Below are 25,561 nucleotides of genomic sequence, written 5' to 3'. Positions count from 1 at the left end.
TAGGTTTAAATTTTCTGTGTGAGCAGTACTACTAAAAGGGTGAGGGGGGCCTCGGTGGGTTTAGTCAGCCTGGGGCACGACTCTGCCTGAACTCCTGGTGTCTGTCCCTCTCCATGAATTAGCTGTTAGAGGCTGCCTGGCTTTGGGGGTGCAGCGTGGCTGGGGGGGGTGTGAGAGGCAGTGGTGTGAAACGGGGAGAGCCAGGGTTCTTCCGGAGGTACTGCAGAGAGCAGCAGCGAACCAAACGCACCTCCCTCTGCTGAACAACCTGCACAGTGAAACCAGTCAGTTAATGAGGGAGGAAAGCACCTTTCTGCTGATGTTGTGGTTCATCTTTGAAGAGCTCTGCCCTCATGTGCTGAGCTGCACCGACACCCTCCCTGTAAACAGTTTGTTTGACCGATAAAAGCCTGAGGCTGTCTCAGGTCTTCTCCTATTAAATGTTGTACTATGCTATAATTCAAGCTGTTTCTTGTACAGCAGTACAAGTCCTTGAGGTAGTAAAGACATTAGCTCATTTTTTTAAGAAACTCATTTAAGTGTCCAAGCCGGTTGCTGCAGTATGTTTCTCACCAGGAGAGACACTTAAGTTACAAATCCCATATCCTCAGTATTAATAATAGCTATGATTGTCCCACAGAGCTTGAAAGGCTGTTCACTTTGTGTGGTGGAGGAAGAGGAAGGAGGATCTAGTATGCCAAAAACATGTCTGATGGCTTGAAAAAAGTTGGGACAGGTGCTTTTGATTTTTTTTCTACCTTTTTTACCCCCTCAGTTACAGTCCTTTTATCCTGAGGGGGGGGCTGTGCTTAGGGCAGGGGAATAACTCCATGAGCAGATGGCAGCTGTCAGCACTCAGTAATGCAGGTTTTGAAAACATGAGTAAGAGCAGAAGTTCCAGAGTCCAGTGAATTCCTGAAATCCTTCAGCAGGTGACAGGTTTTGGGGACAAAGGTTGAACAAGCATTCCTGAGGGTGTGTGAGCGCTGCGAGCCAGCGAGGCAGCTGCCTGCCACCAGATACCTGCGATGTCTGCATATGGATAACATGGCTCCTGAAGCGTGCATATGTTACAGAGCAAAGCGAAAGGAATTCTGCAATTAGAAGAATATTCATGGAAATTAAGCTCTTCTAATTTGCAGCTGATGGGAGCAAAGGGAAAAGAATGAGATTGATTCCGTGGCTCGATGCAGGCTGGTGAGCAGCTCCCACGCACCGGCAATCCATCAGTGATAGTCTGGCTCATCCGGGCCAGGCAAAGGTTTGGGATGAATATAAATAGCGAGGGTGGCTTTGTGCCGGGGATAAAATAGCTGTTGTCTGCAGCACGTGGGGGCTGCGTGCTCTGCCTGCGCTGCGTGAGGCCAGCCGGGCTGCGGCGAGCACGGTGCTGGATGGAGCTCAGCAGCCACGCAGCGGCACTGCGCGCCCGGCCAGGGGCAAGCGAAGGGATGGAGCAAGCTGCTGCTTGTCAGTTCCCCGGTCAGGCGTGTTGCTTCCAGAAGGACAGGGCCATTTCAGGTCCTGTATCACCTGGAAATAACATTTTTTTTTTTTTTCCAATTCAATATTTAGACAGAAGTGCAAGAACTGCTTCAGAAATGATCAGACCTGCTGGAAGCAGCGGCCCGTGCACAGACACTTCTTAGCTTGCTTGGATGCCATGGATTGCAAGTGCGCTGAGCTTTTTAGCAGTGCTCGCGGAGACCAGGGGTAGGGGCTGGCTCTGGTTCACTTGGCTTTGTAAGGTCAGGGGAGGAGGTCGTGCTTGTGGGCACAAAACCAGCGTGCTGAGGCTCTTCAGCTTTTATCTAGGGGACTTAATTCAGGCTTGCTTGCTGTTTAAACCCCTAGGACCGCTGGTTTAATGAGGCACGTATGTCCGGCAGAGATTTGGTGCCAACATCCAGCTCTGACCTGTCCCCTCTGCTCCCTGGACTTGTGCACAGGAGCGGCTGGGCTGCAGCGGCTGCGCTGCCCGTGCCACGCTGCTCCTCGCTCACAGTGGCTCCCGCCAGCACGCCTGAGCCTGAGCTCCTCCGGCTCCGGAGGCTCGAAGCGGGGCAGAAACCTCTGTGTTCCTCCTGGCTGCTGGAGGAAACGCATGTGCCACCCCAGGCAGAGCATCGCCACCCCCCTGCCCGCAGGCAGGTCCCTGGGTTACAGCAGACCCTGTGCTACAGACAGGGAGCCAACAGCCCGAGCTGGCGCAGGGCTCTGCAGGAGAGGAATGACACAAACAGCTTTAGTTCCCATCAGCCGGAGGCCTCAGGAGCAGGCTGGGGCTTGCAGCACAGCTATTCCAGCACTGAGCTGGGAACGTAGCCCTTTGCCGGGAAGAGCGGTGGGAAGGCGATGGGCACCCGTGGCCAGCAGGAAGGGGTGCCCCTCTGCGTGGCGTCGGGCCGGGCTGCGCCGTGAGCCCTCCCTGGGCTCTGTGTCCCTGCCCGGCCAGGAGCCAGCAGCTCCGAACACGGCGCTCGGCCGGGTGTTAAACAAACAGCCCAATATTTCACGGCGTAGAGACAGCAGGTACCATGCTAAATGGGACGTGCTGATCTCCCAGCTGCTGCCTTAGCGCATTTACACGCTGTTTTTTCTTTTTTCTTCTTTTTTTTTTTTTTTTTTTTTTTTTGTAATGACTAATGAGGACTGCCTGGGGGTCTTATCCCCCTTTGCCAACTGATGTCAGCCAGTCGGGTCCCTCGGAGAAGCACACGCCAGCTGTCGGCTCATTTAGGAGGGGAGGAGAGCAAACATTGGACACGTTTCCCCCACCCTGCCCCTTGGGTTTTCGGTTGGGACTGGCAGATGTAAGGCAGGGGAGCAGGCTGGTGGGGAGAGCCGCTGCAGGTTATTTGCACATCAAAAGCAGCTTTGCCTCCGACCCTCTATCACCCTGTGAGCATGAGGTGGCTCGATTTAATTGCTCTTTCAAAGGCAGCCCTGGTCTTGTCTCTGCTGAGATTTTAGGTCTGACTTTGCCCCCCATAGCCAGAAACTGGTGCAGTGGCACCAGGGTGTTAAAAGAAGATGCAAATCAGCTTTTCTCTGTCTTTAAGCTTATTTGCATCCGCTGATTAGTTCAGCAACTGATTCAAACTCCTTCTGTTTGAGGACGGTTGGTGCTCGGGCAGCTGGAGCAGAGCTACCCAGAGCATAGGCGAAGGGGGAACCCCAGTGACTGTGGGGGAGATGCACGAGCGGGTGCTGTGTCTCCCCTTTTGCCCCCAACACCTGAGCTAACCGTGCCCCTCGTGCTCTGACGCTTCCTCAGCTCGGGAGCCCTGGCACGCACCGATGCCATCCCATTCATGTTTAACCTCCACAGGGCAAGCACTGGGCATCAGAGGGAACGGCTTTGCCCCAATATTATCAGGGCTTTCTGCTCCTTCCCGAATGTGCCTGCTCTTGGGCGTGAAGCAGTGGGGTTGCAGCAGGGATCGGGCTGTCCTCTGCTGCTCAGCTTTCCTTGTGAGCAAGGGAGCCGTGCTTCTGTCCGTGCATCAGCCCTACGAGGGCCAGGCAGTGCCCACTATCCTGATTTCTGCTGCTGCCTGAGGCAGAGGATGCTCTGAGCCCTCGCTGTGGGAAAGACACAGCTTTTTCTCATCAGTAGCTTCATTAGGGTTTTGGTGGAGAAGGGGTGGGACCCTCACCTGATTTAATGGAAGAAGCAGCCCAGGGTCCCCAGGTCTGGGGATTTGGCTTCCCAGTGTATTGCTAAGAAGCTATTCTTATGGCATATGTGCCCTTGGGGATGCTGCGCTTGCTCCTGGACCTGCCCTGACTCCTGCTGCTGTTCAGCCCTGGTAAATCTCTGCTCTGCTGCACTGCATCATTTGCAGTTTGGTTGCAACCTTTGTGGGACAGGGATATCTGCTGGGGTAATGTGGGATAGCTCAGGGGTCTCTCCTTGCTGCTCTCTTGGCCCAGATACATGGACAAGCCTGGGAAGGGCTCGGCCAAGCCGGCAGCACCCAGCAGCCAGGGCAGGCGATGGTCAGAGGTGATGTGTAACAGAAGGTGCTGCTCAGGAGAGAGAGAGAGAGCCCTCGCACGTGGTTTTCTATCTCCTTCCTCCTCAGCAGTTTTCAAAGGCTCTAAAAATAAACTTCCCTCATGCCTCGGGCAGCGTGAGCGAAGCCAAGGTTTCCCTGGAAAGCGTCAGTGGGAGCTGGGTGCTGGGGCCAGGTGCCCTTTCGGGGGGCACGGAGCAGCTCATGAGTGGCTCAGGGTCCCCACCTTGCTCTGGAGGGGTGAGTGTCCCCTGGAAGCAGCCAGAGGAGTCAGGACAAATGGCAGTGTTTTCTACAATTTGAGTGCTTCCCGCTATTTTCTGTCTCCCCAACCTCCCCCTTTACCTCCCCCTGTGCTGTTTAGACCTGTGAAACCACCAGATCCGTGCAAGGCAAATCGGCTCTGAGCTGATTTGGAGGAAAACAGCTTCAATAGTCAAAACATGTCCTTGGTTTCATTAAGGCATTTGTGCTGTATCTCTCCCTCTGGAGCTGTGTTCTCTGGCTCCCCTTGGGAGATGGACCAGCCCACGCCGGTGGGGCCGCTGGGGCTGGGGGCTTTGGGCTGCGCAGGGTCTGGATGAAAATCAGTTTCACCTTCAGAGCAGGAGGGCGAAGGCTGCGGGGTGTGAGCTGGGAGCTGGGCCAGGCGGATTATCTCCTCTTCTCCGATATCCCTGTGTTTGCCGGAGGCAAGTTGCTGCTTTTCCATGCATGGGTTATCCCAGCTGCACGGCGGAGATAACGCCGCTCACCCATGCGGCAAAGCGCTCGCGGGGCTGGAAACAAACAGGGCCAGGTGGAAGGATGTCCCCAAAGGGGACCTTGGAGTGTTGTGATAAATGATTTGTGGCTTGAGGGGGGTGTGTGTGATGTGCCCCGGAGAGGGGCATGGCAAAGCACCATCCTGCATTGCTGCTGGCTGGTGGTGAAAACCCTCCAAACGCTGCCAAGCCAGGCACTCAGAGAGGCTAAATAAGTTTTAAAAAATTTATTTATAAATAAAACCATAAAATTACCAGTAGTTTACATCAGTCACCAGAAATAACATCCAAAAAAACCTGCAGAAAAATAATTATATGTACAGGCTGAGGCCGGCCAGCCGCAGAGCGGGCAGGGCGGCCGTGGCTCACACCGGCAGCGACACACCTGCGATGCGGACGGTCACACACAGCGTTGTGCAAAGGCAGCACATCGATGCCTCCGGGCAATCACATCATACAGCGCTGGCTGGCGAGGACACGCGGCTGGGGCAACAGGGACCTGGGACGGGGCCACCGAGGCCAGCGGGAGCGGGAACAAGGCTGGGCATTGCCAGGACAGGGGCTGCGGGATGGGGCAGCCGGGAGAGCTCGGCACTCCTCGGCACCCGTGTGTTTGGCACTGGAAAGCTCCTGGTCACTGCGCTCTGGCTCCGATGCGGGACACGGAAGGGCTGCAGAGCCCTTGGTGCAGGGCTATGGCTTGGATGATGCAGAAAATCCCGTCCGGCCCCACGAGCCAGAGCGGAGCTGGGTGCCGTCCTTCATCCCTCATCTTTCAGCTCTCCAAAGCATCCTTCAGCAGGTCTGGGCAAAGGCTGGCTGACCCAGCGTGGCCCCGACCCACAGCCGCGGGGCTGGAACCGGGATTCGAGGCTGGCTTTTTTCCAGCAGACCATGGCTATGGATCGGCTGGTGCTATGTGCGTGTGCCAGGACGGGCCAGGGTGCCCTGGGGGGGGCTCGGGGGCAGGTGCGGAAGGCACAGACTGGTTTCTGTGAGTCGCCCTTACAGGCTGGCTGGAGCAGGGTGAGGGATGCTGAATTTTGCTGCTTGCACACAGCTTTGAGCCCTTGGCCAAATTTGCGGCATGGGATTGTGCAAGACCCCCGGCCCGCAGCCCTGGGATGGAGCCTCCTGGGCTGGTGCCCACCTCGCTAGTGGGTAAACAAACATATTGCAGTAAAAATACCATTGCACTAGCACAAAGTGGTCCCGGCTGGAGACCTCCACCCTGGCAAGCTGGATGCTGGCTGACTCCCTCTTGGCCATGCTGAGCTGTGGCAGGATGGGAGAGTCACTGCTGGCGATGCGCAGTGGAGCCTGGCTATCTGCTTGCTGGTGGCAGGAGAAAATTTTAAGAGCTGGAGTAGAAAACAAAATGGAAGTGGTTGGCTGATTGGGTTTTTTTAACCAGCTCCTGTTGATGGGATCCCGTGGGTGTAAGGGCACAAGTGGAGATAAGGCAGCCGGGGTTCCCAGGAGGGATGGTCACAGCGAGCAAGTGAGAGCACATGGGGTCATGGGGCAAACACAACCGATTTCCACCCCCTGATTCCTTGGGTCAGACTGTGGCTTGGGAATTTCTGTTCCTTTTTAAATCCAGTTGCCCATCTGGCAGCTGGAGGAAAGGGACACTGGGTCCTTGTCCATCAGAGTGGGAATGCTGGGTTTGCTGTGGCTGTGCAGGTCCAGGGAGGAGGGATGTGCAGGTGCGGCCACGGCCAAGGGACAGGATGGGTGCTGGGTGCGCTGTGCCCGTCAGTGAAAGGTGATTTTGGTGGGGGTGTTGGCTGTAACAAGGTGAAGGGTGCGTGTGTGTGTGGGTAGGGTCCTTCCTGAGGCACTGCAGCAGCCGAGGGACGGGAGAAGTGGATGTGCAGCCTGCGCCAGCGGCAGCTCCTCGGTCCTGTGGCACCCGGGGTTTGGCACTGACCGGAGGAAGGTTCAGGAGGTGTGAGAGCAGCGGCGCTTCCTCCAGCCTGTGGGAAGGGACCGGCTGGAAACGTGCCAAGGCTGATTCCTCTCAAAGAAGGTGGGAAGGGCTGTGGCATCCCTCTCCCCAGAGCTGTGCTGTCATGGGACCCCGCCCCGAGCATGGAGCAGAGCATCCCCTGGGAGTTTTGCATCATCTCGTTACCCGACGGGAGATTATTTGCTGAAGTCCTGTTCCCTGACCACCCCTGTCGCTGGCTTCTCAGTCCTACAAGGGGGCAGAAGGGGGGCGAGGGGGAACTGCTGGCACGTCACCATTGGCACTAGTTGCTTGTTCACCTCTGTAACACGACAGGTGGCGGAGGGCACCGCCGCAGTGCGATGCAGGGAGGGGAGAAGGGCTGGCGAGCTGGCCAGGCCACCAGCTCCGCTAATAAATACATGGCTCATCTGAACTGTACAAGGCGTGGGGCAAGCTGCAGGGCAGCGCTTCTACCTGGGAGAGACTGCCACCCCTAAGCTGCAAGGAGGATTAGGCAGACCTGGCTCAGATCTCAGTGGCGATGATGTCCTCGTAGGGGACATCGGCACCGGGTATGTCCAGCTCGATGGGCTCCTTGCCATCTTCCCCTGCAGCGAGCTGCTGGAGCATCTTCTCCAGATTCTGGTTCCTCTTGTACATGTGCAGGTAGCTCTGCTGCAGCTGCTTCTGGTAGTGAATCACCTTCTCCTTCTCCTCCTTCCATGTCTGCCGCTCGTGCTGGAAGCCGGAGGTCATCTGCTCATTGTTGTCCCGCTCAGCCTTCAGCTCTGCCCTCAGCCTCTCCACCTCTCCCTGCAGTGCTTGAGCATCGTCCACCACAGCGCAGGGCCTGGCCACCTCCCGGGCTTCGCTCAGCTGCTCCTTGAGGATGGCGAGCTCCGTCCGCAGGTCCACGATCTCCTGCTCTAGCAGATTCACCTTCTCCCTCAGCAGCTCGGACTCGTTCTTCTTGCGCTGGAGCTCATTCTCACACACCTCCAGCTCCATGGCTTTGGTGCGCAGGGAGCCCTCCAGGTCCTGGGTCTTCATCTCCAGCCCTTCCATCTTCACCCTCACCTCCTTCAGCTGAGCCTTCAGGCTGAGGATCTCAGTGGTCTTGGTGTTGAGCTCTGTCTGGGACTCCTTCAGCTGCTGCTTCAGGAGGGAGATCTCCCCCGACTTCTGGCACACCTGTGGGGAGGGATGCAGCACCCCAGTTAGGGCTGTACCTTGGAGATGGGCAGCACCCACAGTACCCCATGCAAGCCACGCTGGGCTCAGCTGGGGTTCAGCATGTGGAGACCCCAGCCACAAAATCCCACCCGGGGAGATGCCCAGCACGGAGAGCCATGCCTGGGCCCTCCAGGGGGCTGGAGGAGACCTCACTCCCTCCATGCATCAACACCCTGGCTGACATGGAGGGCTGCTGGTGACCAGCTGTGAGGATTTAAGGAGCCGACACCCTCAGCGGAGGTGTGGAAATGGGGTGTCAAGGAAGTGCTCAAGTCTCAATACCCCGTCCAACATGTTTGCCGAAACCACCGCTGATGGCTCACGCGGTCAGTTAAACTTGCTGAGCTTGTTTTGCAAGCAGACACCCAACTGCACCCCACAAAATTGCATGTAAATCCCAGTGGAGCATCCCGCTGGAGCCTGGAGCGTGGCTGGTACAGCTGCTGGGGGCTCGGCATCCAGCTGCACCCGGGGGGACCCTGCGGCCGCAAGGCCGGTGGGGCTTGCGGAGAGCCTGGCAGGGCGGCTGGCAAGCGCAAATAAACCAGAGACACCGGACGCGATATGAGCAATCCTCGCGTGCGAGGGAGCGAAGCTGAGCACTGCGCTCCTCCAGGCTTGCTGGGCAGTAGCTACGCTTCTCCCTGCGTGCAGCGAGCGGTATCGGTGGGTGTTATTCCGGCGGGCCTGAATTTTCAGCAGTTTAACAGCCTTTGTTCAGCGCTACCCAATCAGTGGGAAAATTAAGCCTAAGCAGAGAGTGGAAGGTTTTACTGCTCTCTAATAAATGGCCATGGCAAGTCCAAGCAGTTCCTATTTACTCGCAGGAAGGTGGCTTTACTGCTCCTTTGGGGCAGGCAGTCTGAAAAACCCTCTGCTGGAGGTTGGAAACGCAAAGTTATTTTAATGACTGGGGTTTTTTTTATGCAGTAGTTGTTTCCTTATATGATGTGAAGTGCTGAGGGGTTAAGAGGGGCAGTGAGTCAATTATAACTTGCAGAGCCTCCACGTGACAGACTAGGGCTCTCCTTGGCTTTAATATCTATCTCCTAAGCCTGGGCTTAGCGTGTGCACCACCTGCTCTGCTCAGCCCCTCCGTAGTGCTGCTGGATGAGGGCACAGAAGTGGAGCAGAGCTGTGTGGCTTATTGCTGGTGCTGGAGCCATCGCCTTCCACCCACATTCTTTGCTTTTGCAATTGGCAGCCCGAGATGCTGCTCGGTGCTCCCGTGCCACTTACCTCCCACTGGGTCTCCTCCAGCGCCGGGGCGAAGCTGGTCTTCTCTTTCTCGTAGGACCTCAGCTTGGTCTCCAGAAGGTTTTGCTCCTTCATGAGGTTCTCCAGCTCCTCCCGGAGCTGCTGCTTCTCCTGCTGCAGCTGAAACACCTGGAGGTGAAGGACCTGCTGCGTCCGCTGGGTTTTCTGCGAGGTTTGCTTGAGCTTGCTGTTGCATTTCTGCTTGAGACCCTCGAGCTCTTCCTTGCAGCGCCGCTGCTTCTCTTCGTATGCCTGGCAGGAGCTGACTTCTTTCTCCTCAAAGCTTGACTGAAGCTCCTGCAACTCTCCCTCCCTCTCTAGCAGCTTCTGCTCCAGCTCCTGGATGGTGGACTCATCCGTGGAGATGGGCGAACGGATGCAAGTGGTCTTCTCGGCGGCATGGTGGTGGGGGGCTTTGCCAGGGTTGAGGATCTTGTTGCCCCCATCGGAGAAGGACATGGCCTTGAGGCTCATCATGTTGCTATCCTGGATGATGGCACACTGCAAGATGTTGTGGGCTGAGCCCCCGAAGCGGCTGATGGGTCCCATGGGCGTGACGAGGGGGTCGAGCTGGTAGCTGCTGCTGGTGCTATGGGTGGGGAGGCTGGACATGGAGTTCCTGCCGGAGTCGGACAGCCCCCCCGAGCACAGCACCGGCTTCAGCTCCTGCTCCTTGGCTTTGTCCGGGGCGTGCAGCTGCTGGGAGAGGTGTCCCCCATTCTCAGGGGAGGAGTGGAGGATGGCGCCGGAGCGGGGCAGCACTGGCTTGAAGGCGGTGGGTCGTGCAGCTGGCTTCTCCGCACCCTGGGGAGAAGAGAGAGCCTGTCAGCACAGACTGACCCCGCGTCGTCTGTTCTCCCCCATCCCTTCTTCCCCCAAGGACAAGACCCCCACAGTGGGAATGGCTCGGGTCTCCATCAAGGGCCAAAAGCTCGGGAGGGGTTGCTGGTGGCTAAAACTGCCTCTGGTGGGAGGCTAACAGCATGTTTGGGAATGAGAGGACAGAACGTATTGCTGATCCAAGTTCCCGAAAGCAGAGGGTGGCAGAGTGCCCCCAGCACCTCCCTCCTGCCCCTCTCCTCCCACCTCCTTGGCGCAAACTATGCTCTCAGAGCCTTCTCTTACACGAGGACAACCCCACGGTGGGACCTGCACCCACTTTGAGGGCAGATGCTGTCCAGTGGGACCCCCCCACGCTTCTGGGGCCACCGCCTCCCCTACTAACCACCTCCAGCTGGCTAGGAAATGGCATCAGTTTCTGCGGCGTGGGCGTCCCGAAGTCCATGCTGCTCGTCCCAGCTTGGCTGCCCAGCTCCCCGCTGGCAAGCGCGGTATAGTCTGCTCGGTGGGAGCCGTGAGATTTCTGGCTGACCTTGATGTAAAAGAAGTCCTCATTCTTGCTGCTTTTGGAGCTGGACTTGTGGCTGGAGTCCTGGGAGAAGCCAAAGCGGAGCAGCCCGTCTGAGTACCTGTTGAGCTTTTTCAGGTGGGATGACTTGCGGAGCTTGTACTGGGAGGCTCGGCAGTGCTTGCTGTGGAAGCTGTGGCCGGAGATGAGGCTACTGACGCTGCCCATGCTGCTCCCGGGCTGGGGGCATGCAGTGGGGTGAGCGGAGCCCAGCTGAGCCGTGTGCCGAGGGGTCCGGGCAGCAGGTAGAGACGGCTGCTGCTGCAATCATAGCAAAGACCTTGCTGCGCCTGGGAGCTGCGAGCCTGGGGGAGGCAAAGAGAGCAGGGTGAGGAAAAGCAGTTTGGGAGGCGGGCGCGATGCTGTGCCCATAGCCTGGGCATCGGCAGGAGCGGGGCGGTTTCTGATGGTGTGAGTGGGTAAATGCACGCCTTGCACACATGTTTGGGTACAAGCTGTTATCGGCATGTGAAAGGCTTTGTGCAAAGGGCACGTGCGTGCCTCAGTGTGCGTGTTTCCCCCTGTGTGTTGGGCTGGGGGAGTGTGTGCAGGCGAGCTGGTCGTTCCTCGGGTGTGCAAAGGGAGAGGGATGCTTGCTGGGGCTGGTACCCTGCGGCCAGCCCAGGGCTGCTCTTCCTCATCCCTCCGCAGAAGCCCAGAGTGAAGGAGAGCAGCAGATGAGGAAGATGGGGAAGAGCAGGGCTTTCCCCTGTGCCTGGGGATGGCTCCAGGAGCCTCCCACGAACTGCTTGCATCCTCCAGGCTGGCTGGCACCCTCTGTGGCACAGCTCCCAGCTGGCTGGGTGCATCCCACCCTGCACCCGGGGACTCGTGGGGAGCTGCTGGGTATGGTGCAGCCGGATGAGGCCTTAGGAGACACAGGAGTCTTTAAAAATAAAGAGAGGAGGAAAAGACATTTGTAGTGATTTTTAGGTGCCTAACAGGCACTGATTTCAACAAGCATCTGTGCCTCCTGCTTATTCCACGCTGGATGGATCCCATCTCCTGACAGCTGCGTTCGACTCTGTGAGCTGCAGTCACAACCTTTTCTGCATCAGCCTGTCGCTCCCTGATTTCTCGACAATTTTCTGTGCTCCTCTTAACCTACCTGAAAAGGGATGCTGTGAGGCTTAATTATGCTTAATGTCTGTGCAGCACTTAAGGAGACGAGAGGCATTATGTGTGTGCAAAGTATTGTGATTACGGTTCAGAGGTATGCGGGGCTCTGCATTAATTCACTTTGCTATGGGGGAAAAATGTAAAATAAAATCCCAGCTCCTGGTGGCCTTTGCGATGCTTGGCTCCCAGTGCCAGGGCTATAATGGAGATGCATCTTCCATCTAGATCATTAAAGGGTGAGGCGGGGAGAAGAGGGAAGAGCTGCTCGTAGGCACAAGTTAGTGTGTAATCAAAATGAGCTAAATCCTATTTGCAGAGGGTGATGAAAGAAGAAGCGTTTCTGCTCTCCGCTGCATGCAGAACAGCCCAACGCGCCCGCTCTCCAGTGGGTCTTCTCCACTGGTGCCCCATGCCAGTCTTCCATCGCCTGAGCAGACATCCTGGGGGGTAAAATGCCCCCTGGCAGTAGGAGGGGGGTGCAGGCATGGCGTGCCAGGGCATCCTCGCTGCCTCATCCTCAAAGTCTAGAGAGTTGCTCCTATGTTTTTCCCATTCTTCATTACGTTCTGCCTCACGCCTGGTCCGGTGCAGGCTCCTCTGCATCCTGAACAGGGTAACACAAACCTGTGCTCATCCCTCAGCTTTATTTGTTTTCTTTTTCTCTGCGCCCTGAGGACCCAGATTGATTAAGTGTCAGAGAAAAGTCCCAGAAAGACAGAATATCCGCTTTAATCCCTAAATCCATTTTTAGGAGATTAAGAGAAGTAAGTAAGAACCAAGATCTGAACTGCTGCCTGGATGCTGATATGCTAAAAGCGATCGATGGCTTTGGCTTCATTCATTTTTATAGGGTAAGAGGCATAATGTGCATGGAGGGGGACGCGTCGCTGCGGGGAACGGGATAACTGGCGCAGGAGGCTGCTCTGCCTGCGAGTCCCTGACACCACACTTGAGTGTCTGTGCCTGCAGAGGAGGAAAGGCAGTGTCACAGCTGCCAGCTATGGCAACAGCATCCCAGAGACAGCGCTCAATGTGTGCGAGCGCGCGGGAAGGGGGAAGCAGCCGCTATATGTAAACATATATATATATATGTAAACACCTATGGCAGAGGTGTCAGGGATGTTTGATTCCTTAAAGCACAGAGTGTTGCATGTGGCTGGTGCTCCAGGGTTGCTAGGCTCACTGTCCCTGTGGCCAGATCACCCATCCTCTTGGACAGATGCGCCCTTAGTTTTTTGGGTGCCTGCAGAAGACAAGAGAAACGTGGGGAGGGAGACCTGGGACTTTCCAGCCTCTTGGCAGGAGGTGTTTCAATCAATCCCAGCCCTCCTACACATGCCTGAGAGGGCTGGGCACGTCTTTTTCTTCTTCTTCCCTCTTTCCATTTAGAAGTGAACACTTTGAAAGCTGTGGAGGAGTTGGCATTCGCGCACGATGTGAGCAGAAAGAGAAAGGCTCTGGAGACAGCACAGCTGGGAGCACACAGGGCGAGCGGAGGGCGCAGGCTTCTGCCCCAGCACCTCCAAAAGGGGGGACCAGACTTGTCCCCCTCCCTCGTTCAGCCTCTGTGGCACATGCATCTTTCCCTGCATCAAATCTAGTGACCGTGTGATTACAGGGAGCCAGATCAGTTTGCTGAGCCAAACAAAAACTAGTCACTATGTACATGCATATATATTTAGACGCATGTATATATGTATATTTTAAGGGGGTTTGCATGCTTGGCAACAGCCACAATTCAGTTAGGTTGGGCATATTGCAAAGTGTAAAAGGGGGTTGGGAAGAGAAAAAAAAACAAACGTGAGGGTGCTGGGTCTGAAAATGCCCCAGCAACGGTGGATGCCCCAGCCTGTAGGGCTGCGGGGGGCGGCTGTTGGAGGTGGGGGGCATGCCTGGGTGAGCGGGGGTGCGTGGCACCCCGGCTGTAGGCACGAGTGGGGAGCTCATGCTGCAGTGGGGCAGCCTGCAGGGGCATGAAGGTGTATTGGGGCCGGACCTGTGCGTGCCTGTGGGGTGCACGCTGTCTGCTGTGGGTCCGTGCGTGGCTGCCAGCGCGTGATGGCAATGCCACCCTACCAGATGCCCATCCTACCAGATGCCACCTGCCAGATGCCCATCCTACCAGATGCCACCTGTCAGATGCCACCTACCAGCCCGGCTCTGCCCCTGAAGCCAAACCCTGCAGCCCCCCACCCGCTCAGCTCCTGGCCTCGCCTGGCTCTCATGCTAAATGTGATTACTTTGGAACGTGGTTTGCCCTGTCACTCACCAATTAACGAGGACAGAAAGCCAGAAAAGACACAAGCCTTTCCCTCTCGCTCTGCTGCCTCCAGCAAATGAGCCCTTCAAAGCTCTTTTGTCGGCGCCGTGGTGGGGAGGGGGCCGGGGCGACAGCACGAGGCTTGTGTTGGTGGGACCCCCGAGGTGATGCTGTGCCCAGGGGCAGTGCCTGGGCTCCACGACCCTTCACGGGGCTGCCAACAAAACCCGCTGAGGCGGAGTGGTGAGCCAGGAGGTGCGGGGGTCTGGCGGTGGGCGCCTATGGGACAGACACCCAGTAAGCACCCGGAGAGCGTGGTCTAAACCCCCGGGATCAGGGGCTGAGTGCCCAGATGCACCCACTCCTATTTTTGCAGAAATAGAGGGGAAAAAATGAATAGCATCTCGCATTCACTGCAGTCGTGCCTGCCCCGCAGTTGCACATGGGAGAACTCTCCCCATCGCCTCCTTTCTGAATGGGCTGCAGGAATTTAATCTTATCCCCTTACAGCAGTTTCTTTGAAGCCTTTTCCTCTCCCCTGCAGAGTTTTCACAGGCAGTAGCTTTCTCTCTGCCTTCCTCAGACAGGCCACCTTCGTAAGAGCCTTCATTTCCTTCCAGGCTTCGCAGTGCTATTCCCTCCCTGCTGATCCTGTTCCTCTCCCCTCGGAATGTGAAAGCTTCCTTCTCCCCTGCACTCTCTCGCCTACTCTTTTTCCCTCTTGGATTATTATTCATCATTTCTGTGCAGATGCACCCACGCATTTGGGTGTTTGTTGGGAGATGCACAGATAATACAGAAGCAGCAGCAGCTGCCAAGAGCCTGGATCCAGGAGCAGCCTCCTTCCACTTTCCCTCGATCGATGCCAGTTGATGTGCCCCTCTTTTACTCAGTGATTTGGGTCTTTGAGACACATGGAATGTGGCCCCCAGGGGAAAAATGTGGGCATTTCCATGGTAAAAAGCCATGCATGTGCTACAGGGACTTAAGTTTTAATGAAGAGAACGGTTTAATCCAAAACTTGGAACACAGCGATCTCATTGAGCTGGATTTGGGATCTGCAACCACAACCAGGTTCTGGCTTCAGGACCCTGAACACTGAGGAAGCCCAGGCTGATGAGACGGACCCGCGTGGGGCTGCGCGAGCATCTGCCTGTCCCTGCTCAGGCTTCCCAGCTCAGCCCGCTCTCCCCGTGCCCAGCTGGAGCCAGGCTCTCCACAACCTGCTCATTTTGGTCTCCAAAGAAATGGCAGCAATAGGGCTTGGAGAGCCCCATCGGTGGAGCCGACCTTGCCCCCACCCTGTAATCTTCACCCTAATCGCGCTAATGGGGATGAATTCAAACACCGCCCAGGCAGACGCCATCCTTGTGGTGTTCAATTGTGGCTCGGTGCCGGCGAAGGGCCCCATTACAAGGCTTTCATTCACTCTAATTCATTGTCCCCCGCTCATTCATTGACATTCATTGGGATCATTTTGATCGGAGGCAGGGAGTGAATTGAGTCCAGGACTCACAAAGCGCGCACCATGTGTTCTGCCCTGATTTGCCATTAGTGAAGGGGGACACTCCAGATGAAGAATAACCAGCCTCAATTACATGTTACATCCACTCTAATAGCCCAGGAGTCCATCACACTTAATGTTATTTCAATGAACACTAAGAGAATTCACACCCACTGGCTGGTGCTTGTTAGAGGAGCCGGCGGTGGCTTTGGCAGGGAGCTGGGTGGGCTTCGTGCCAGCACAGCAGTAGTAGACTGGTGCCGTCTCTCTGCCAGTGTCCCCTGGCAGCTGGGCTCTTACGTTGCGACCAGTGATCCTGCTGCAGGCCCTGGTGGTGAAGGTGCAATTGCTCAACGGGGGGGAAAAGCCACAAAAGGCAATCCGCATTCGTTTCGAAGCCCATGGGCAGGGCCGAGCACTTTGCACCCAGCTCCTGCGGGAGGGCAGCACAGGTCAAGGTCACTTATGCCACCCTTTCTCCTGCCAGCCCTGCTGGAAAAGCCAGAAATCAAAGCTGAATTCAGCGTCAGCTTTGGAAAGAGCTTGAAGGAGCTGTGTAAACCTCTCTTCCGTCCATCAAGCAATTAAGGCGCCAATCCTGACTGGGGGTGAGTCAACAAGTGGCTTTAGTGGGAGACCAGGGCAAAATCATCCATGTGATGATGCAGGCAGCATTGAGGCAAGTGGCTTGAGTTATGTTTGGGAAAGCCAGCACTAGAATAAGAGGAATTTCTCAAATTAACAATGAATCATATTGGCAGAACATGCTTTAGAGGATACCAGCTCAACACCTGCTGTGCTGTGCCTACTTCCATACTGTCTGGTCCCTCTGTGGGGAGACGGCACTGTTCCCCTGTGTGGGAGCCCTGGCTGAGCAGGGAGAGGCTTCTGTCCCTGCCTGGGGACGATTGCTCAACCCACAGAAAATTGGTATAAGTCAGCAAAGTCCCATGACTTTCAACGTCTGCGTTTCTGCACAGTCTCGTGCTTTCTCTCCAGCAAATGCTTACTGGACAGTTAGCTTGTGCACAAACTAATAGCACCAGCAAATATGTGGGCTAGAAAAAGTGATATATTATTCTCCCTGTCTCCCTGGCCTGAGAGGGACTTAGAAGTGAGCCAAACCTTGTTTATCTTCGTATTAGCCAGCAGCCCTTTATTCCCAGGAAAAGCTGGTGTTTGCCCTGGCAGCCTGGGGGAAGTAACAGCCCACAGGGAATTCAGGAGCTGAGCAAAGTGACCTGTCGGGAGGGGGCTGGGCTGGGGCTCAGAAGGTCACCGAATGATGCAGTGATGGGGGACAAAACATCACCTACTTAACCTGCTCCCACCTGCCAGCCTGGCCGGCGATGGGATGGTGTCATTATAAGAAGGCTGTGCCGGGGAGGTGATGCTCCCTGGGCAGCCCACGAGCATCGCTCATGCCGTCCTGGGCTGTTTGCAGAGCCAGCCTGCGTTTCTGTGCGCAGGGTGACGAGATTCCTGGTGTTGAAATGCTCCGGTTCTCCCCCGCACAGCTGCAGTTTTTACTAAATAGCTTCATACGCAAGCAAATCCGAAAAGCGTTACCAGGAGCTGGGCTTGAGACAGTCCTGGCCCCCCTCCTACTGTCCCTGTGCCCTGTCTGACCTGGGGAGGGGCTGTCCCAAGAGAATCTGGTCTCGCATGATGCCCTACCCTTGCTGGATGCATGCACAGCAACAGCAGGGCATTGTGGGAATATCCCGGCACTGCTCTGGCAGCCTGATCCTCCATCTTATTACGCCCTGGGCTTGGTCTGTAGCTCTTCTTCGTGCCTCTGATACCCCACCTTTCTGCAAGTAACCCTCATCCTACCCGTGACGGGACCCCCAGCCCCACCCAGGCCAGAGCCCAAACGCTTTCTCACTCTGTTTTAGGTTAAATGCAACTCCAGGACCCTCCAGCTTCCAACCTTCACTCACCCACATGTGAAGAAAGCCCACCTGTGCCCTCCCGAAACCCCCAGCCCCCCTCACAGCTCTTCCCCACTCCCGCCAGCGGCCTCGCGCCGTACGGATTTCGGAGCCCATCGGTGATTCAGCAGCGGGCACAGCACCCACACAAGTCACATCAGTCATGCTCCCGGTACGAAGGAAATGCTCGTATGAGACATAGCTAAATATTCTTGGGGTGGAGAGAAAGATCTTTTCATCTTACTTAATTCCACACAGCATCTGGCTGTTTCCCACTAACGAGCAACTAATACTGCAATTAAAGCCCTGCTAATTGGAAACTCAGAAATGCTCGGGTCTTTGCTTTTGTCTTTCACAGGTTTGCAGGCTGGCTGGGGCTGCGGCGGGCACACCGGAGTGGTGATGCCAGCACCAGGAACTGCGACCTCCAGACTGGCAAATTCACTTCCCTGCTGCAACAGGCACCATGGCTCTGCGGGAAACAGCCGGCTCAGCGCCGAGACCCTGCCGTGCCACGGTACCCAGGCCACCAGCACCCACCCGGTCCCCACCGGCTGCTCACAGGACCCCTCTGTAAACGGGACAGACCTCGGGGAGGGGTCTGTGCAGCTGGGGGATGCTGCTGGGGAGAGGGGCTCCTGTTCCCAGGGAGGACCTTGCAGCAGGTACCATGCACAGTGGCCCGTCCCCACGAGGCTGGCAGGTGCAGAACTGCTCCGTCCCTGGGAGGAGGGTGAAGGGGCCCTCGCATCCCCACCGCGGGTTAGTTATTTTGGGAACCGTCTGGAGCTGGCAGCTGGTGCTGGGGTGGGTGACAGCTGAGCATGGCTTTCACTTGGGATCCGCGAGGCCCCTTCTCACGCATCTATTTCCGACCCTGTAAAACACAATCTGCCAGGGTGTGAGCTTGGGGGGGCACCCAAAAAAGCTGCTTGCAAGGGACCGGCTTGTGCTAGGCAGCTCAGGGTCCCCGTGCACCTTGGAGGTGCCTCCAAGCGTGGTTAGGAAGTTGCAGAGATGCTGTCCTTTAACTCCTGCCTGCGCAGCACCGACTCAGTGAGGTCTGTGCCTGGTGCTAACTGCCATAGCCCCTGTCAGCAGCCCGACCGGTGAGGTTTGGTGTCCTACACGTCTCCCACGCGCTTTCTCTGGGGTCTAATTGACGGAAAGTGTTTGCCTGTCCAGCTAAAAATAGCAAGAACTTCATGTAACTTGAGATGAGCCCTAAATACTTTTCCTCCCAGCTTTCCGCTTCCACAGGCTTTGCACGTGTCTTCCTCTGTTCCCCTAATTATGGATTAGAGAGTAATGAGAGACAGTGAGCCCATTTCCCCCAAGGTCTGACAGGATGGTAGTACCAAGGGCTCCTTCTACATGCCAATCCCTCACCAATCACCAGGAAATACCTGGACTAAGGCTTGTTCTGCTGCAAAATTCCCCCAAGAATATACAGGGGAAAAGCATCTTCTTCATGTACAGGGAAAATTTAGAAGTGGAGCTGCAGGCTGCCATGGAGACAGGGCTCTGTTTGCAGTCCTCCTGCCTTTTATTGTCTCCTCGCCTCTCCCAGGTGGTTGAAAAGCAGCCAGGAGCATAGCCAGCATTGTCTCCTGTGCTCCTGCTGACCATGGCTGCCATGTAAGTGCTTAGGAGGCCCAGCTGGGTTTCCTCTCTGGTCCTTCACCTCCTCCTGCTTTTTGACACCCCCTTGCTATATCTGGGGATCATAAAGCAAATCTGTGCTGCTTCTCTCTCAGCCTCGTTGGGCTCATGTGCAACATGAGTGCCATCAGGGTGTGGGGGCCCTCTGCTTGCTCTCCCTTGCTCTTTTCCCACTGGTGGTGGCCAGGTAGCCAAGGGCATGAGCAGCCAAGGCTGAGCCAGGGCTGCTTCTCCTGGGACATACCGTTATGGTCAGGCTGGAAACTGCCTGCTGCAGTGGGAAGCTCTGATGGAAGCTTCCTGAGAAGCAGGAGGGGAAATAACTGCCCCTGGCAGCAGCTGAAATGCCTCAGTCTCTGCCCTTAGCAGTAAGGCTGTGAGCATCAGAGGAAGCGTTTCTCTGAGGTAGGACCTAAAGATCTTCCAGCAAATTAAACTTCTCCATGTCAAGTCTGTGCTTGACTTCACAACACCTGAGCTCCAAAACTAAGCTGCGCATTATTTTTATGCTGTCCTTCCTTGTTTGTGATACCAGTTGTGTGGTGGTTTGTCTAAATGCTGGGTATTTCTGTGTGCTGCGTGATGCTCAGTCAAGTGGGAGCTGAGAAAAGGCAACTTCTGCATGTTGATAGAATGCCTGTTGCAGTCCTTGCTGTGAAAAGCATCTGCTGTGCTGCCGCTGTCTTCTCATCCTTCAACTCCCTCTCTGGCTTTCCAGAGTGTTACATGTCCCTGATCCTGCTCTGCTCTACCAGGCTTCAAGGCAGCAGCCACAGAAGAAAAAGAAAAGGCAAATTCAGTTTTCACTTCCTATGTTCCTCCTCCTCTTTTTTTTTTTTTTTTTTCTAAACTTGGCTCGTTGTGAAAACCACCCCTTTAATGCCTGGCTGCCAAATAGAGCAATTCTTTCAAAAGAGAAATGTACATCAAAGTTGCAAGGAATATTCAATTAACCTTTAAAGGAGATCATCCATAACTGGCTTACAGAGATGTCATTTCATTGTTTCAAAAAAATAAACACAGGCACTTGCCTTTCAGAGGAGCATGTCTGTTGAGACAGTTCTGGCTGATGTCTTGCTAAAAGGCAATTAAATATCTGAATGTTCCTTCCAGCTTGCATTCTGAGTTAGAACCTCTGACATAGCTGTCTTTGCTTAGGCAATATGGCAAGTAGCCAAATTTATCCCTTCTGCATTGAGGAAACCTGGATAAACTCCTCGGGGAAAATACCACTGATGGCAAATGGCTCCGTGTCGTTGTGTGACAGCGAGTCAAGATGGACCTTTCGGAGGCTTTTTCTTTTCCAGCAAGAGCGAGGCAAGCGCCCAGCTTCAGCCTTTCTGGCTCTCAGGCCTGAGCACTGCCCCGTGGGGGAGAGACCCTCGGTTCTCTGGAAGTCAGAGGCTCAGGAGATGAGGCTCCTTAACAAATCATTCAAAATCCTCTTATTTTAAGGAGAACATGCACATGCATTGCTACCCTCTGCTGGAAAGCACTGGCGGTCACAGAGGCCTTGTGCTGCTAAGGAGATAAATGGATATCTTTTAGCTCAGAAGGAAAACTTCTGCAAGTGAGGAAGAGGAAGGTCTGAGCAGGAACGCTGCTGTTGGGAGGATGCAGTTGCAAAGCAAGGCAGGGATGACGTTTGCTCCTGCAGCTCTGGAGTAATCCCAGCACTGCTTGTGCCCCCCTTCCCCCGGATTTTGCTCTCCAGAACCAGGTAAGGGCCAAGTGCGCACACACCCAGGGCTTCCCAGGAACAAATTGTCGAGCCTTCCTGCTCAAGGCAGGGGGCTTTACTTAATTCAACGAGCAAGCACAAAACCCCAATAGTAGCAAACAATTTGTGTAGGAAAGACTTTGTGACCCACGTGCCAGATCTTTGTACATTCCCTGCTATTTTTAACTAATCCTTAATGGCAACAGTCCACTTAGGTCCTGCCCACTCCCGGCCGCACGCCTTCGTGCTGCTCGCCCCGACCCGGGTGCTCAGTCCCTGCTCTCTGCATCCTGCCCCTTCCCAGAGAGGAGCTTTCCATGCAGCTTTCTGCCTACAGGTCTCCTGGAAAAAAACATGATAGCAAACCCAAGGGCAGCCATTAAATACACAACATCAAATGAACTAGGCAGGGGGAGATTTTTAAGACCTCCCAAAAGAAAGAATTATTAACACACGTGCAAGTCAGTGGTATGGGGGACTGGGGGGGGGGGGGGGGGGGGAAAGCCTCCAAGTTTCCAGTCAGTGCTAAGCTTTTTCTGAATGCTGGAGGATTAAGGTCCCATGTGTCAGGGTGCGGGGCATGGGCAGCCTGCGTGTTCCTTTATGGTCCTGTCTCTGCCAGTCTGTGCTGCTTTGAGGAGCAGTTACAGCATCACTTCCCTGTGATGGCTGCAATGATACTATTTTTTCACACTTGTCCACGCAGCACCTTGCACCACAGGCTCCAAGCTCTGCCGGGATGTCTGTGGGTGACTGAGCGTCCCAGGGAGCCAGCCTGGAGCTGAGCTCTTGCTGTCAGAGATGGGAGCGGGTTTTTGAATGGTCTCAAGGACAGCAGATAGGTGATCCAGCCCTCAACTGGGTTTTGCTCCCTGCTGCACCGAGAGCAGCTGCTCTGTGGCTGCCCACCTCTCTGCGTGCCGCAGATGCCTCACCTGAGTGTGTGCTGAGCATGACTGCACCTGCCCGCAGCAAAATAGAGGCTTTCAAAGAGGGGGGAAATGGTGATTTAAGGCTAAGGATATCATCAGAGCAAGGGCTGCGGGAGGCACGGGATGGGAGAGCAGCAGCAGCTCGCTGGGACAGCATCCCTGCCTCTGCCTGGCCCCACTCCGCAGCGGAGCATCTGCAAGTGCTGGGCTTCCCCCCCCTCTCCAGTGCCACAGCCCCCCTGCCCCGGCCAGGGGTAAGGGTCTGCCCCACATCCCCTCGGCACGGGAAGCCTGCCCTGGAAGTCCCTATACCTGCTTCGGTGGCTCGCTCTCAGGGGAGCTGGCTTTTCTTGAATTTTCATTTTCCTGCCTGAGTTTCACATTCATTCGCCTCCCACCGCTCCGCAATGCTGCCTGCCAGGGAAGAGTGACTAAGGGGTGGGTGGAAAGGAACGGCTCAAGACCAATTTCGCAGCCTGCGGTGCCAAGAGGAGGGGGTCACCCGGGGAGCAGGACGGGCACCGGCACAGCTGGGGGCTCCGAGGCCGAGGGAGCTGCCAGCAGCCCCTCGAGCAGCTGGAGGCCTGGCAGGGAGCTGAAAGCATCCCCCGTAGCGTGGGATTGTGTTCCTGAGTGCGCTTTTGCAGCTGCCATTAATTGCCCCCACTGCTGATTGCACTGATGATTTTGCACTTCCAATTCTTTGTCCCACTGATTAATGGCCCTGGTGATTAATTGCAGGAGTAATACCACAGAATGGCTAAAGAAGGGCTCTGTAGACCCTCCCAAAAGCCTGGCTGCAGGCATAGGTGAGAGCTGGGCAGGTTGGCGTGGCGTGACACGGAGGGGTCGGGGAGACGGAGTGTGACGGTGCACGGCCGTGACTGCAGGCTGGCGTGGGAGGCTGGGGCCAGGTGAGGAGCAGCCCGGCAGGCTCTGTCCTGGCAATGATTTCAAAGGGAAGTTAATCAGCGTCTGGAGCGATGCTATCAGGAGGACAGATAGCGAAGACTCATGAGGACTTTTTTCCTGCTCGTATTCCACTTGCTGCAGCCTTCAGTGAGGAAAGCAAGCTCTTGTCGGGAGGAATCTGGACAGCCATGGTAACTACTGTGGAAACGCAAGCCCGCTTGGAAAAATGGGCCAGGTGCTGGTCCCTCGTGAGCACACGAGTCACATATGTAAGGAGATCCCAGGCCTCAGCTCACTTGTGAACACAGGAGAGGGAGAGAGACCCCCTCAGCACTGCTCTGCTGGGGCAGCAGTGGCTCAGGAGGTGCCCAGGGCTTGGCCCTGCCGGGAGGGGCTGGTGAGGGTGCCGAGGGGGCGTTAGAGAAGGGGACAGCAGGAACCCAAATGCAAACTCCCCGGGGAGAGAGGGGTTCATAGCAGGGATGCAGTGGTACCGCCGCTGCAGTGGGATCGAGAGATGTGGGCACAGCTGTGCGGGGGAATAATCAGGGGTGGGGGTGGGTCTGAATGTGAGCTGTCAGGGCTCCCCCACGATCCTGGGCCAACATCTGTGTGGGGGTCCTTCCTGCCACACCGCTGGGAACCTGCACCCGAGGGCAGCTACTCCTGAACGGTGAGGAAAAGCGAGGTGCTCTGCGGAGCGCAGGCAGGCGTCCAGCCCCTTCGGTGAGGGCAAGGCACAACCCCCAGCCGTGCACCGCACCTGGGACTCAGCTCCGCCGTGTTCCCCACCGGAGCCGGCAGCTGCTGGGCTGTGCCCACCTGGCACCGAATGCAGAGCATCAGCGGGGTGAGAAGTGACAGCCCGGAGCTGGCTCCTGCCACGGCAGCCCTCCAGCGCTGCTTTTAAAGGCAGAGGTTAATCCCTGGCTTTCCAAGACCTGGGCGGACACCCCCGAGAGCTGCGCATCCTCCGGTGAGCAGTGACCTCCTGCCCACGCATTTACCTGGGTGCAAAAATAGGCACAAAGCCTGCAGCCTGCACACGCACCGAGCACAGCATCGACAGCTCTGCCTGGCCGTGCAGCTGCACACCCAAGGAAAGGCTCCAACGCTTCCAGCGATCGCGACAGCCGGCACGCTCGCACGCAACGATACCCGCATCCTGATACAATTAGTATTTGAAGACAGAGGTGCTCGATGCCCACGCAAAACAGAGCCTTCACGCTTGCTAATGCTCTTCCACCTCTTCCACCCACGCTGCCCACCCGCTTGCTGCCCATCCTACCGCACGCACACGGGCACGACCCGCAAATAATTTCTGCGGCGGGCTGGCAGCCCCTGTTTGCCCAGGATGCTGCTGACAACAGACCAAAGGCATCTGTCTGCTCCTTTCTTTCTCTTCCCGGAGAGTTTGGGGGCTGCGTAACCAGAAGCAGCCTGAACCAAGGTGCTGAACACGCAGAATTTTCTTGTTGCTTGAAAAGAAGTTTTCCAGACTTCAGGGGGAAGGGAAAAGACGGAGCGGAGCCCGGCCGGGGGTGTGCGGCCGGGGATGCCCCCGGTTAGAGCCGCGCTCCCGGGCTACGGCTCCGGCCCTTTGTGCCCCCCCCCGGCACGGGGCTCGGCGCTGCGCTGAGCAGCCCCCAGCCATGCGCTGCGCTCGCAGCCCCCCCCCCCGCGCCAGGGGGGGGACCCCCGGCCGCGCTGCTCAGCTCACCCCCACCCCCCCCTCGCGCCCCCCCCCCCGCATCCCCCTGCACGCAGCTCGGGGGCAGCGGCACCCCGGTGGGCTGCAGCCCTCCCCCGCGTGTCCCCCCCCCGTCCTCCCCCTGTCCCCAGCCCACCTCGGGCGGCCGCTGCCTCCTCTGCACGGCGGCGCGGCGCTCCGCGGGGCTCCCGGTGCCCGCCCGGCAGCAGCATCCCCGGCGCGGCGGCGGAGGAGGAGCCTGGACCCCGCGCATCGGCCCGCCCCGGCGCAGCCCCCGGCCTTTGTGTCCCGGCCCCCCCGGGTGTCCCGGCCCCCCCGCACCCCCCGCCGCGCAGCCCCTGCGGTGGGGAGCGGGGGGGCGCGGGGGATGCTCCGCGGTGCTGCGGGGAAGGCGGCTGGGCTTGGACCAGCCGTGCCTCCCGTCCTGCCCGGCGCTGGGATAAAGCCTGGTACCTTGGAAAACTCTTCGGGAAGGGAGCTGAGAGCCCGGGGAAAGCAGCCAGCGGCGGGGGAGCTCGCCCGGCCGGGAAAGCTCTGGGCTGAAGTTCCTGTTTTGCTTGATTTGGAGCAGGGACGTGAAGCAGAGTCTCCAATATCCCCCGTCCGTCGGGGCCGAGCAGCGGGCTGGGCCGGGGTGTGTCTGGCTCATGCCACAACTAGTCCTCACGGCACAAACAGGGACATGTTCCCCAAGGCCTCTGACCACGGGGGACCGTACGGCTGGGGCCGCAGCCAGAGCCGTCCCAGGTGCAGACGGGGAAACTGAGGCACGGGACCTGCTCCAGCGGGCGCAGAGCCAGCTGCACTGCCGGCTGTCGGCAGAGGAGTGTCAGGCTGATGCTCAGCGAAGTAGCTTTGGCTCCACAAACAAGCCACCCCCTTGGCTGCTCCGCTGCCAGTGCCTGTCAGCATGCCTTTATGGGCAGGGAGGCAGATAAAGGCAGGGCAAGGGGCAGCTGAGCTGCAGGGTGCTGCTCCTGCCCTGGCTCCAGCGCTGTCAAGCCTGGCAGGAGTTTGCCCTGTGTGCAGCCCTACCTTCAGGTACCAAAACCATCCCAAAAGCAGCAGGCTGATGTCAGCGCGGGCTGAGGACCACCTGTGAGGCTGGGAATTGCTGTGCCAAGGTGTGGACAAGGGGTGGACCAGCCTCTTGACCACTCCTGGCCTTGCCT

General features: G+C 56.9%; 1 protein-coding gene and 1 long non-coding RNA gene across 3 annotated transcripts; one reads left to right on the top strand and one right to left on the bottom strand.

Annotated features, from left to right (window-relative positions):
• Nucleotides 1-1,006: 1,006 nt before the first annotated feature.
• LOC130141062 (uncharacterized) lies at nt 1,007-20,350 on the top strand. Its single transcript, XR_008818976.1, has 2 exons — nt 1,007-1,197; nt 17,417-20,350. It is a non-coding gene; the product is annotated as an uncharacterized LOC130141062 (long non-coding RNA).
• On the bottom strand, nt 4,996-24,982 carry LZTS1 (leucine zipper tumor suppressor 1). 2 transcript variants are annotated; one of them, XM_056321709.1, is made up of 4 exons: nt 24,843-24,982; nt 10,453-10,940; nt 9,210-10,031; nt 4,996-7,928 (listed from the first exon to the last, which is right to left on the bottom strand). In XM_056321709.1, the coding sequence occupies exons 2-4, from the start codon at nt 10,801-10,803 to the stop codon at nt 7,263-7,265; spliced, it is 1,839 nt and encodes a 612-aa protein (XP_056177684.1). In that variant the 5' UTR covers nt 10,804-10,940; nt 24,843-24,982; the 3' UTR covers nt 4,996-7,262. The 2 variants fall into 2 exon arrangements, with proteins under 2 accessions (XP_056177684.1, XP_056177683.1); XM_056321708.1 differs by lacking the exon at nt 24,843-24,982 and adding an exon at nt 24,526-24,821.
• Nucleotides 24,983-25,561: the final 579 nt, after the last annotated feature.

Source organism: Falco biarmicus, chromosome 18 (assembly GCF_023638135.1).
Source record: "Falco biarmicus isolate bFalBia1 chromosome 18, bFalBia1.pri, whole genome shotgun sequence".
NCBI lineage: Eukaryota > Metazoa > Chordata > Aves > Falconiformes > Falconidae > Falco > Falco biarmicus.
The sequence above is the reverse complement of the archived record's forward strand: the minus strand, read 5'-3'. Positions and strand labels throughout refer to the sequence as shown.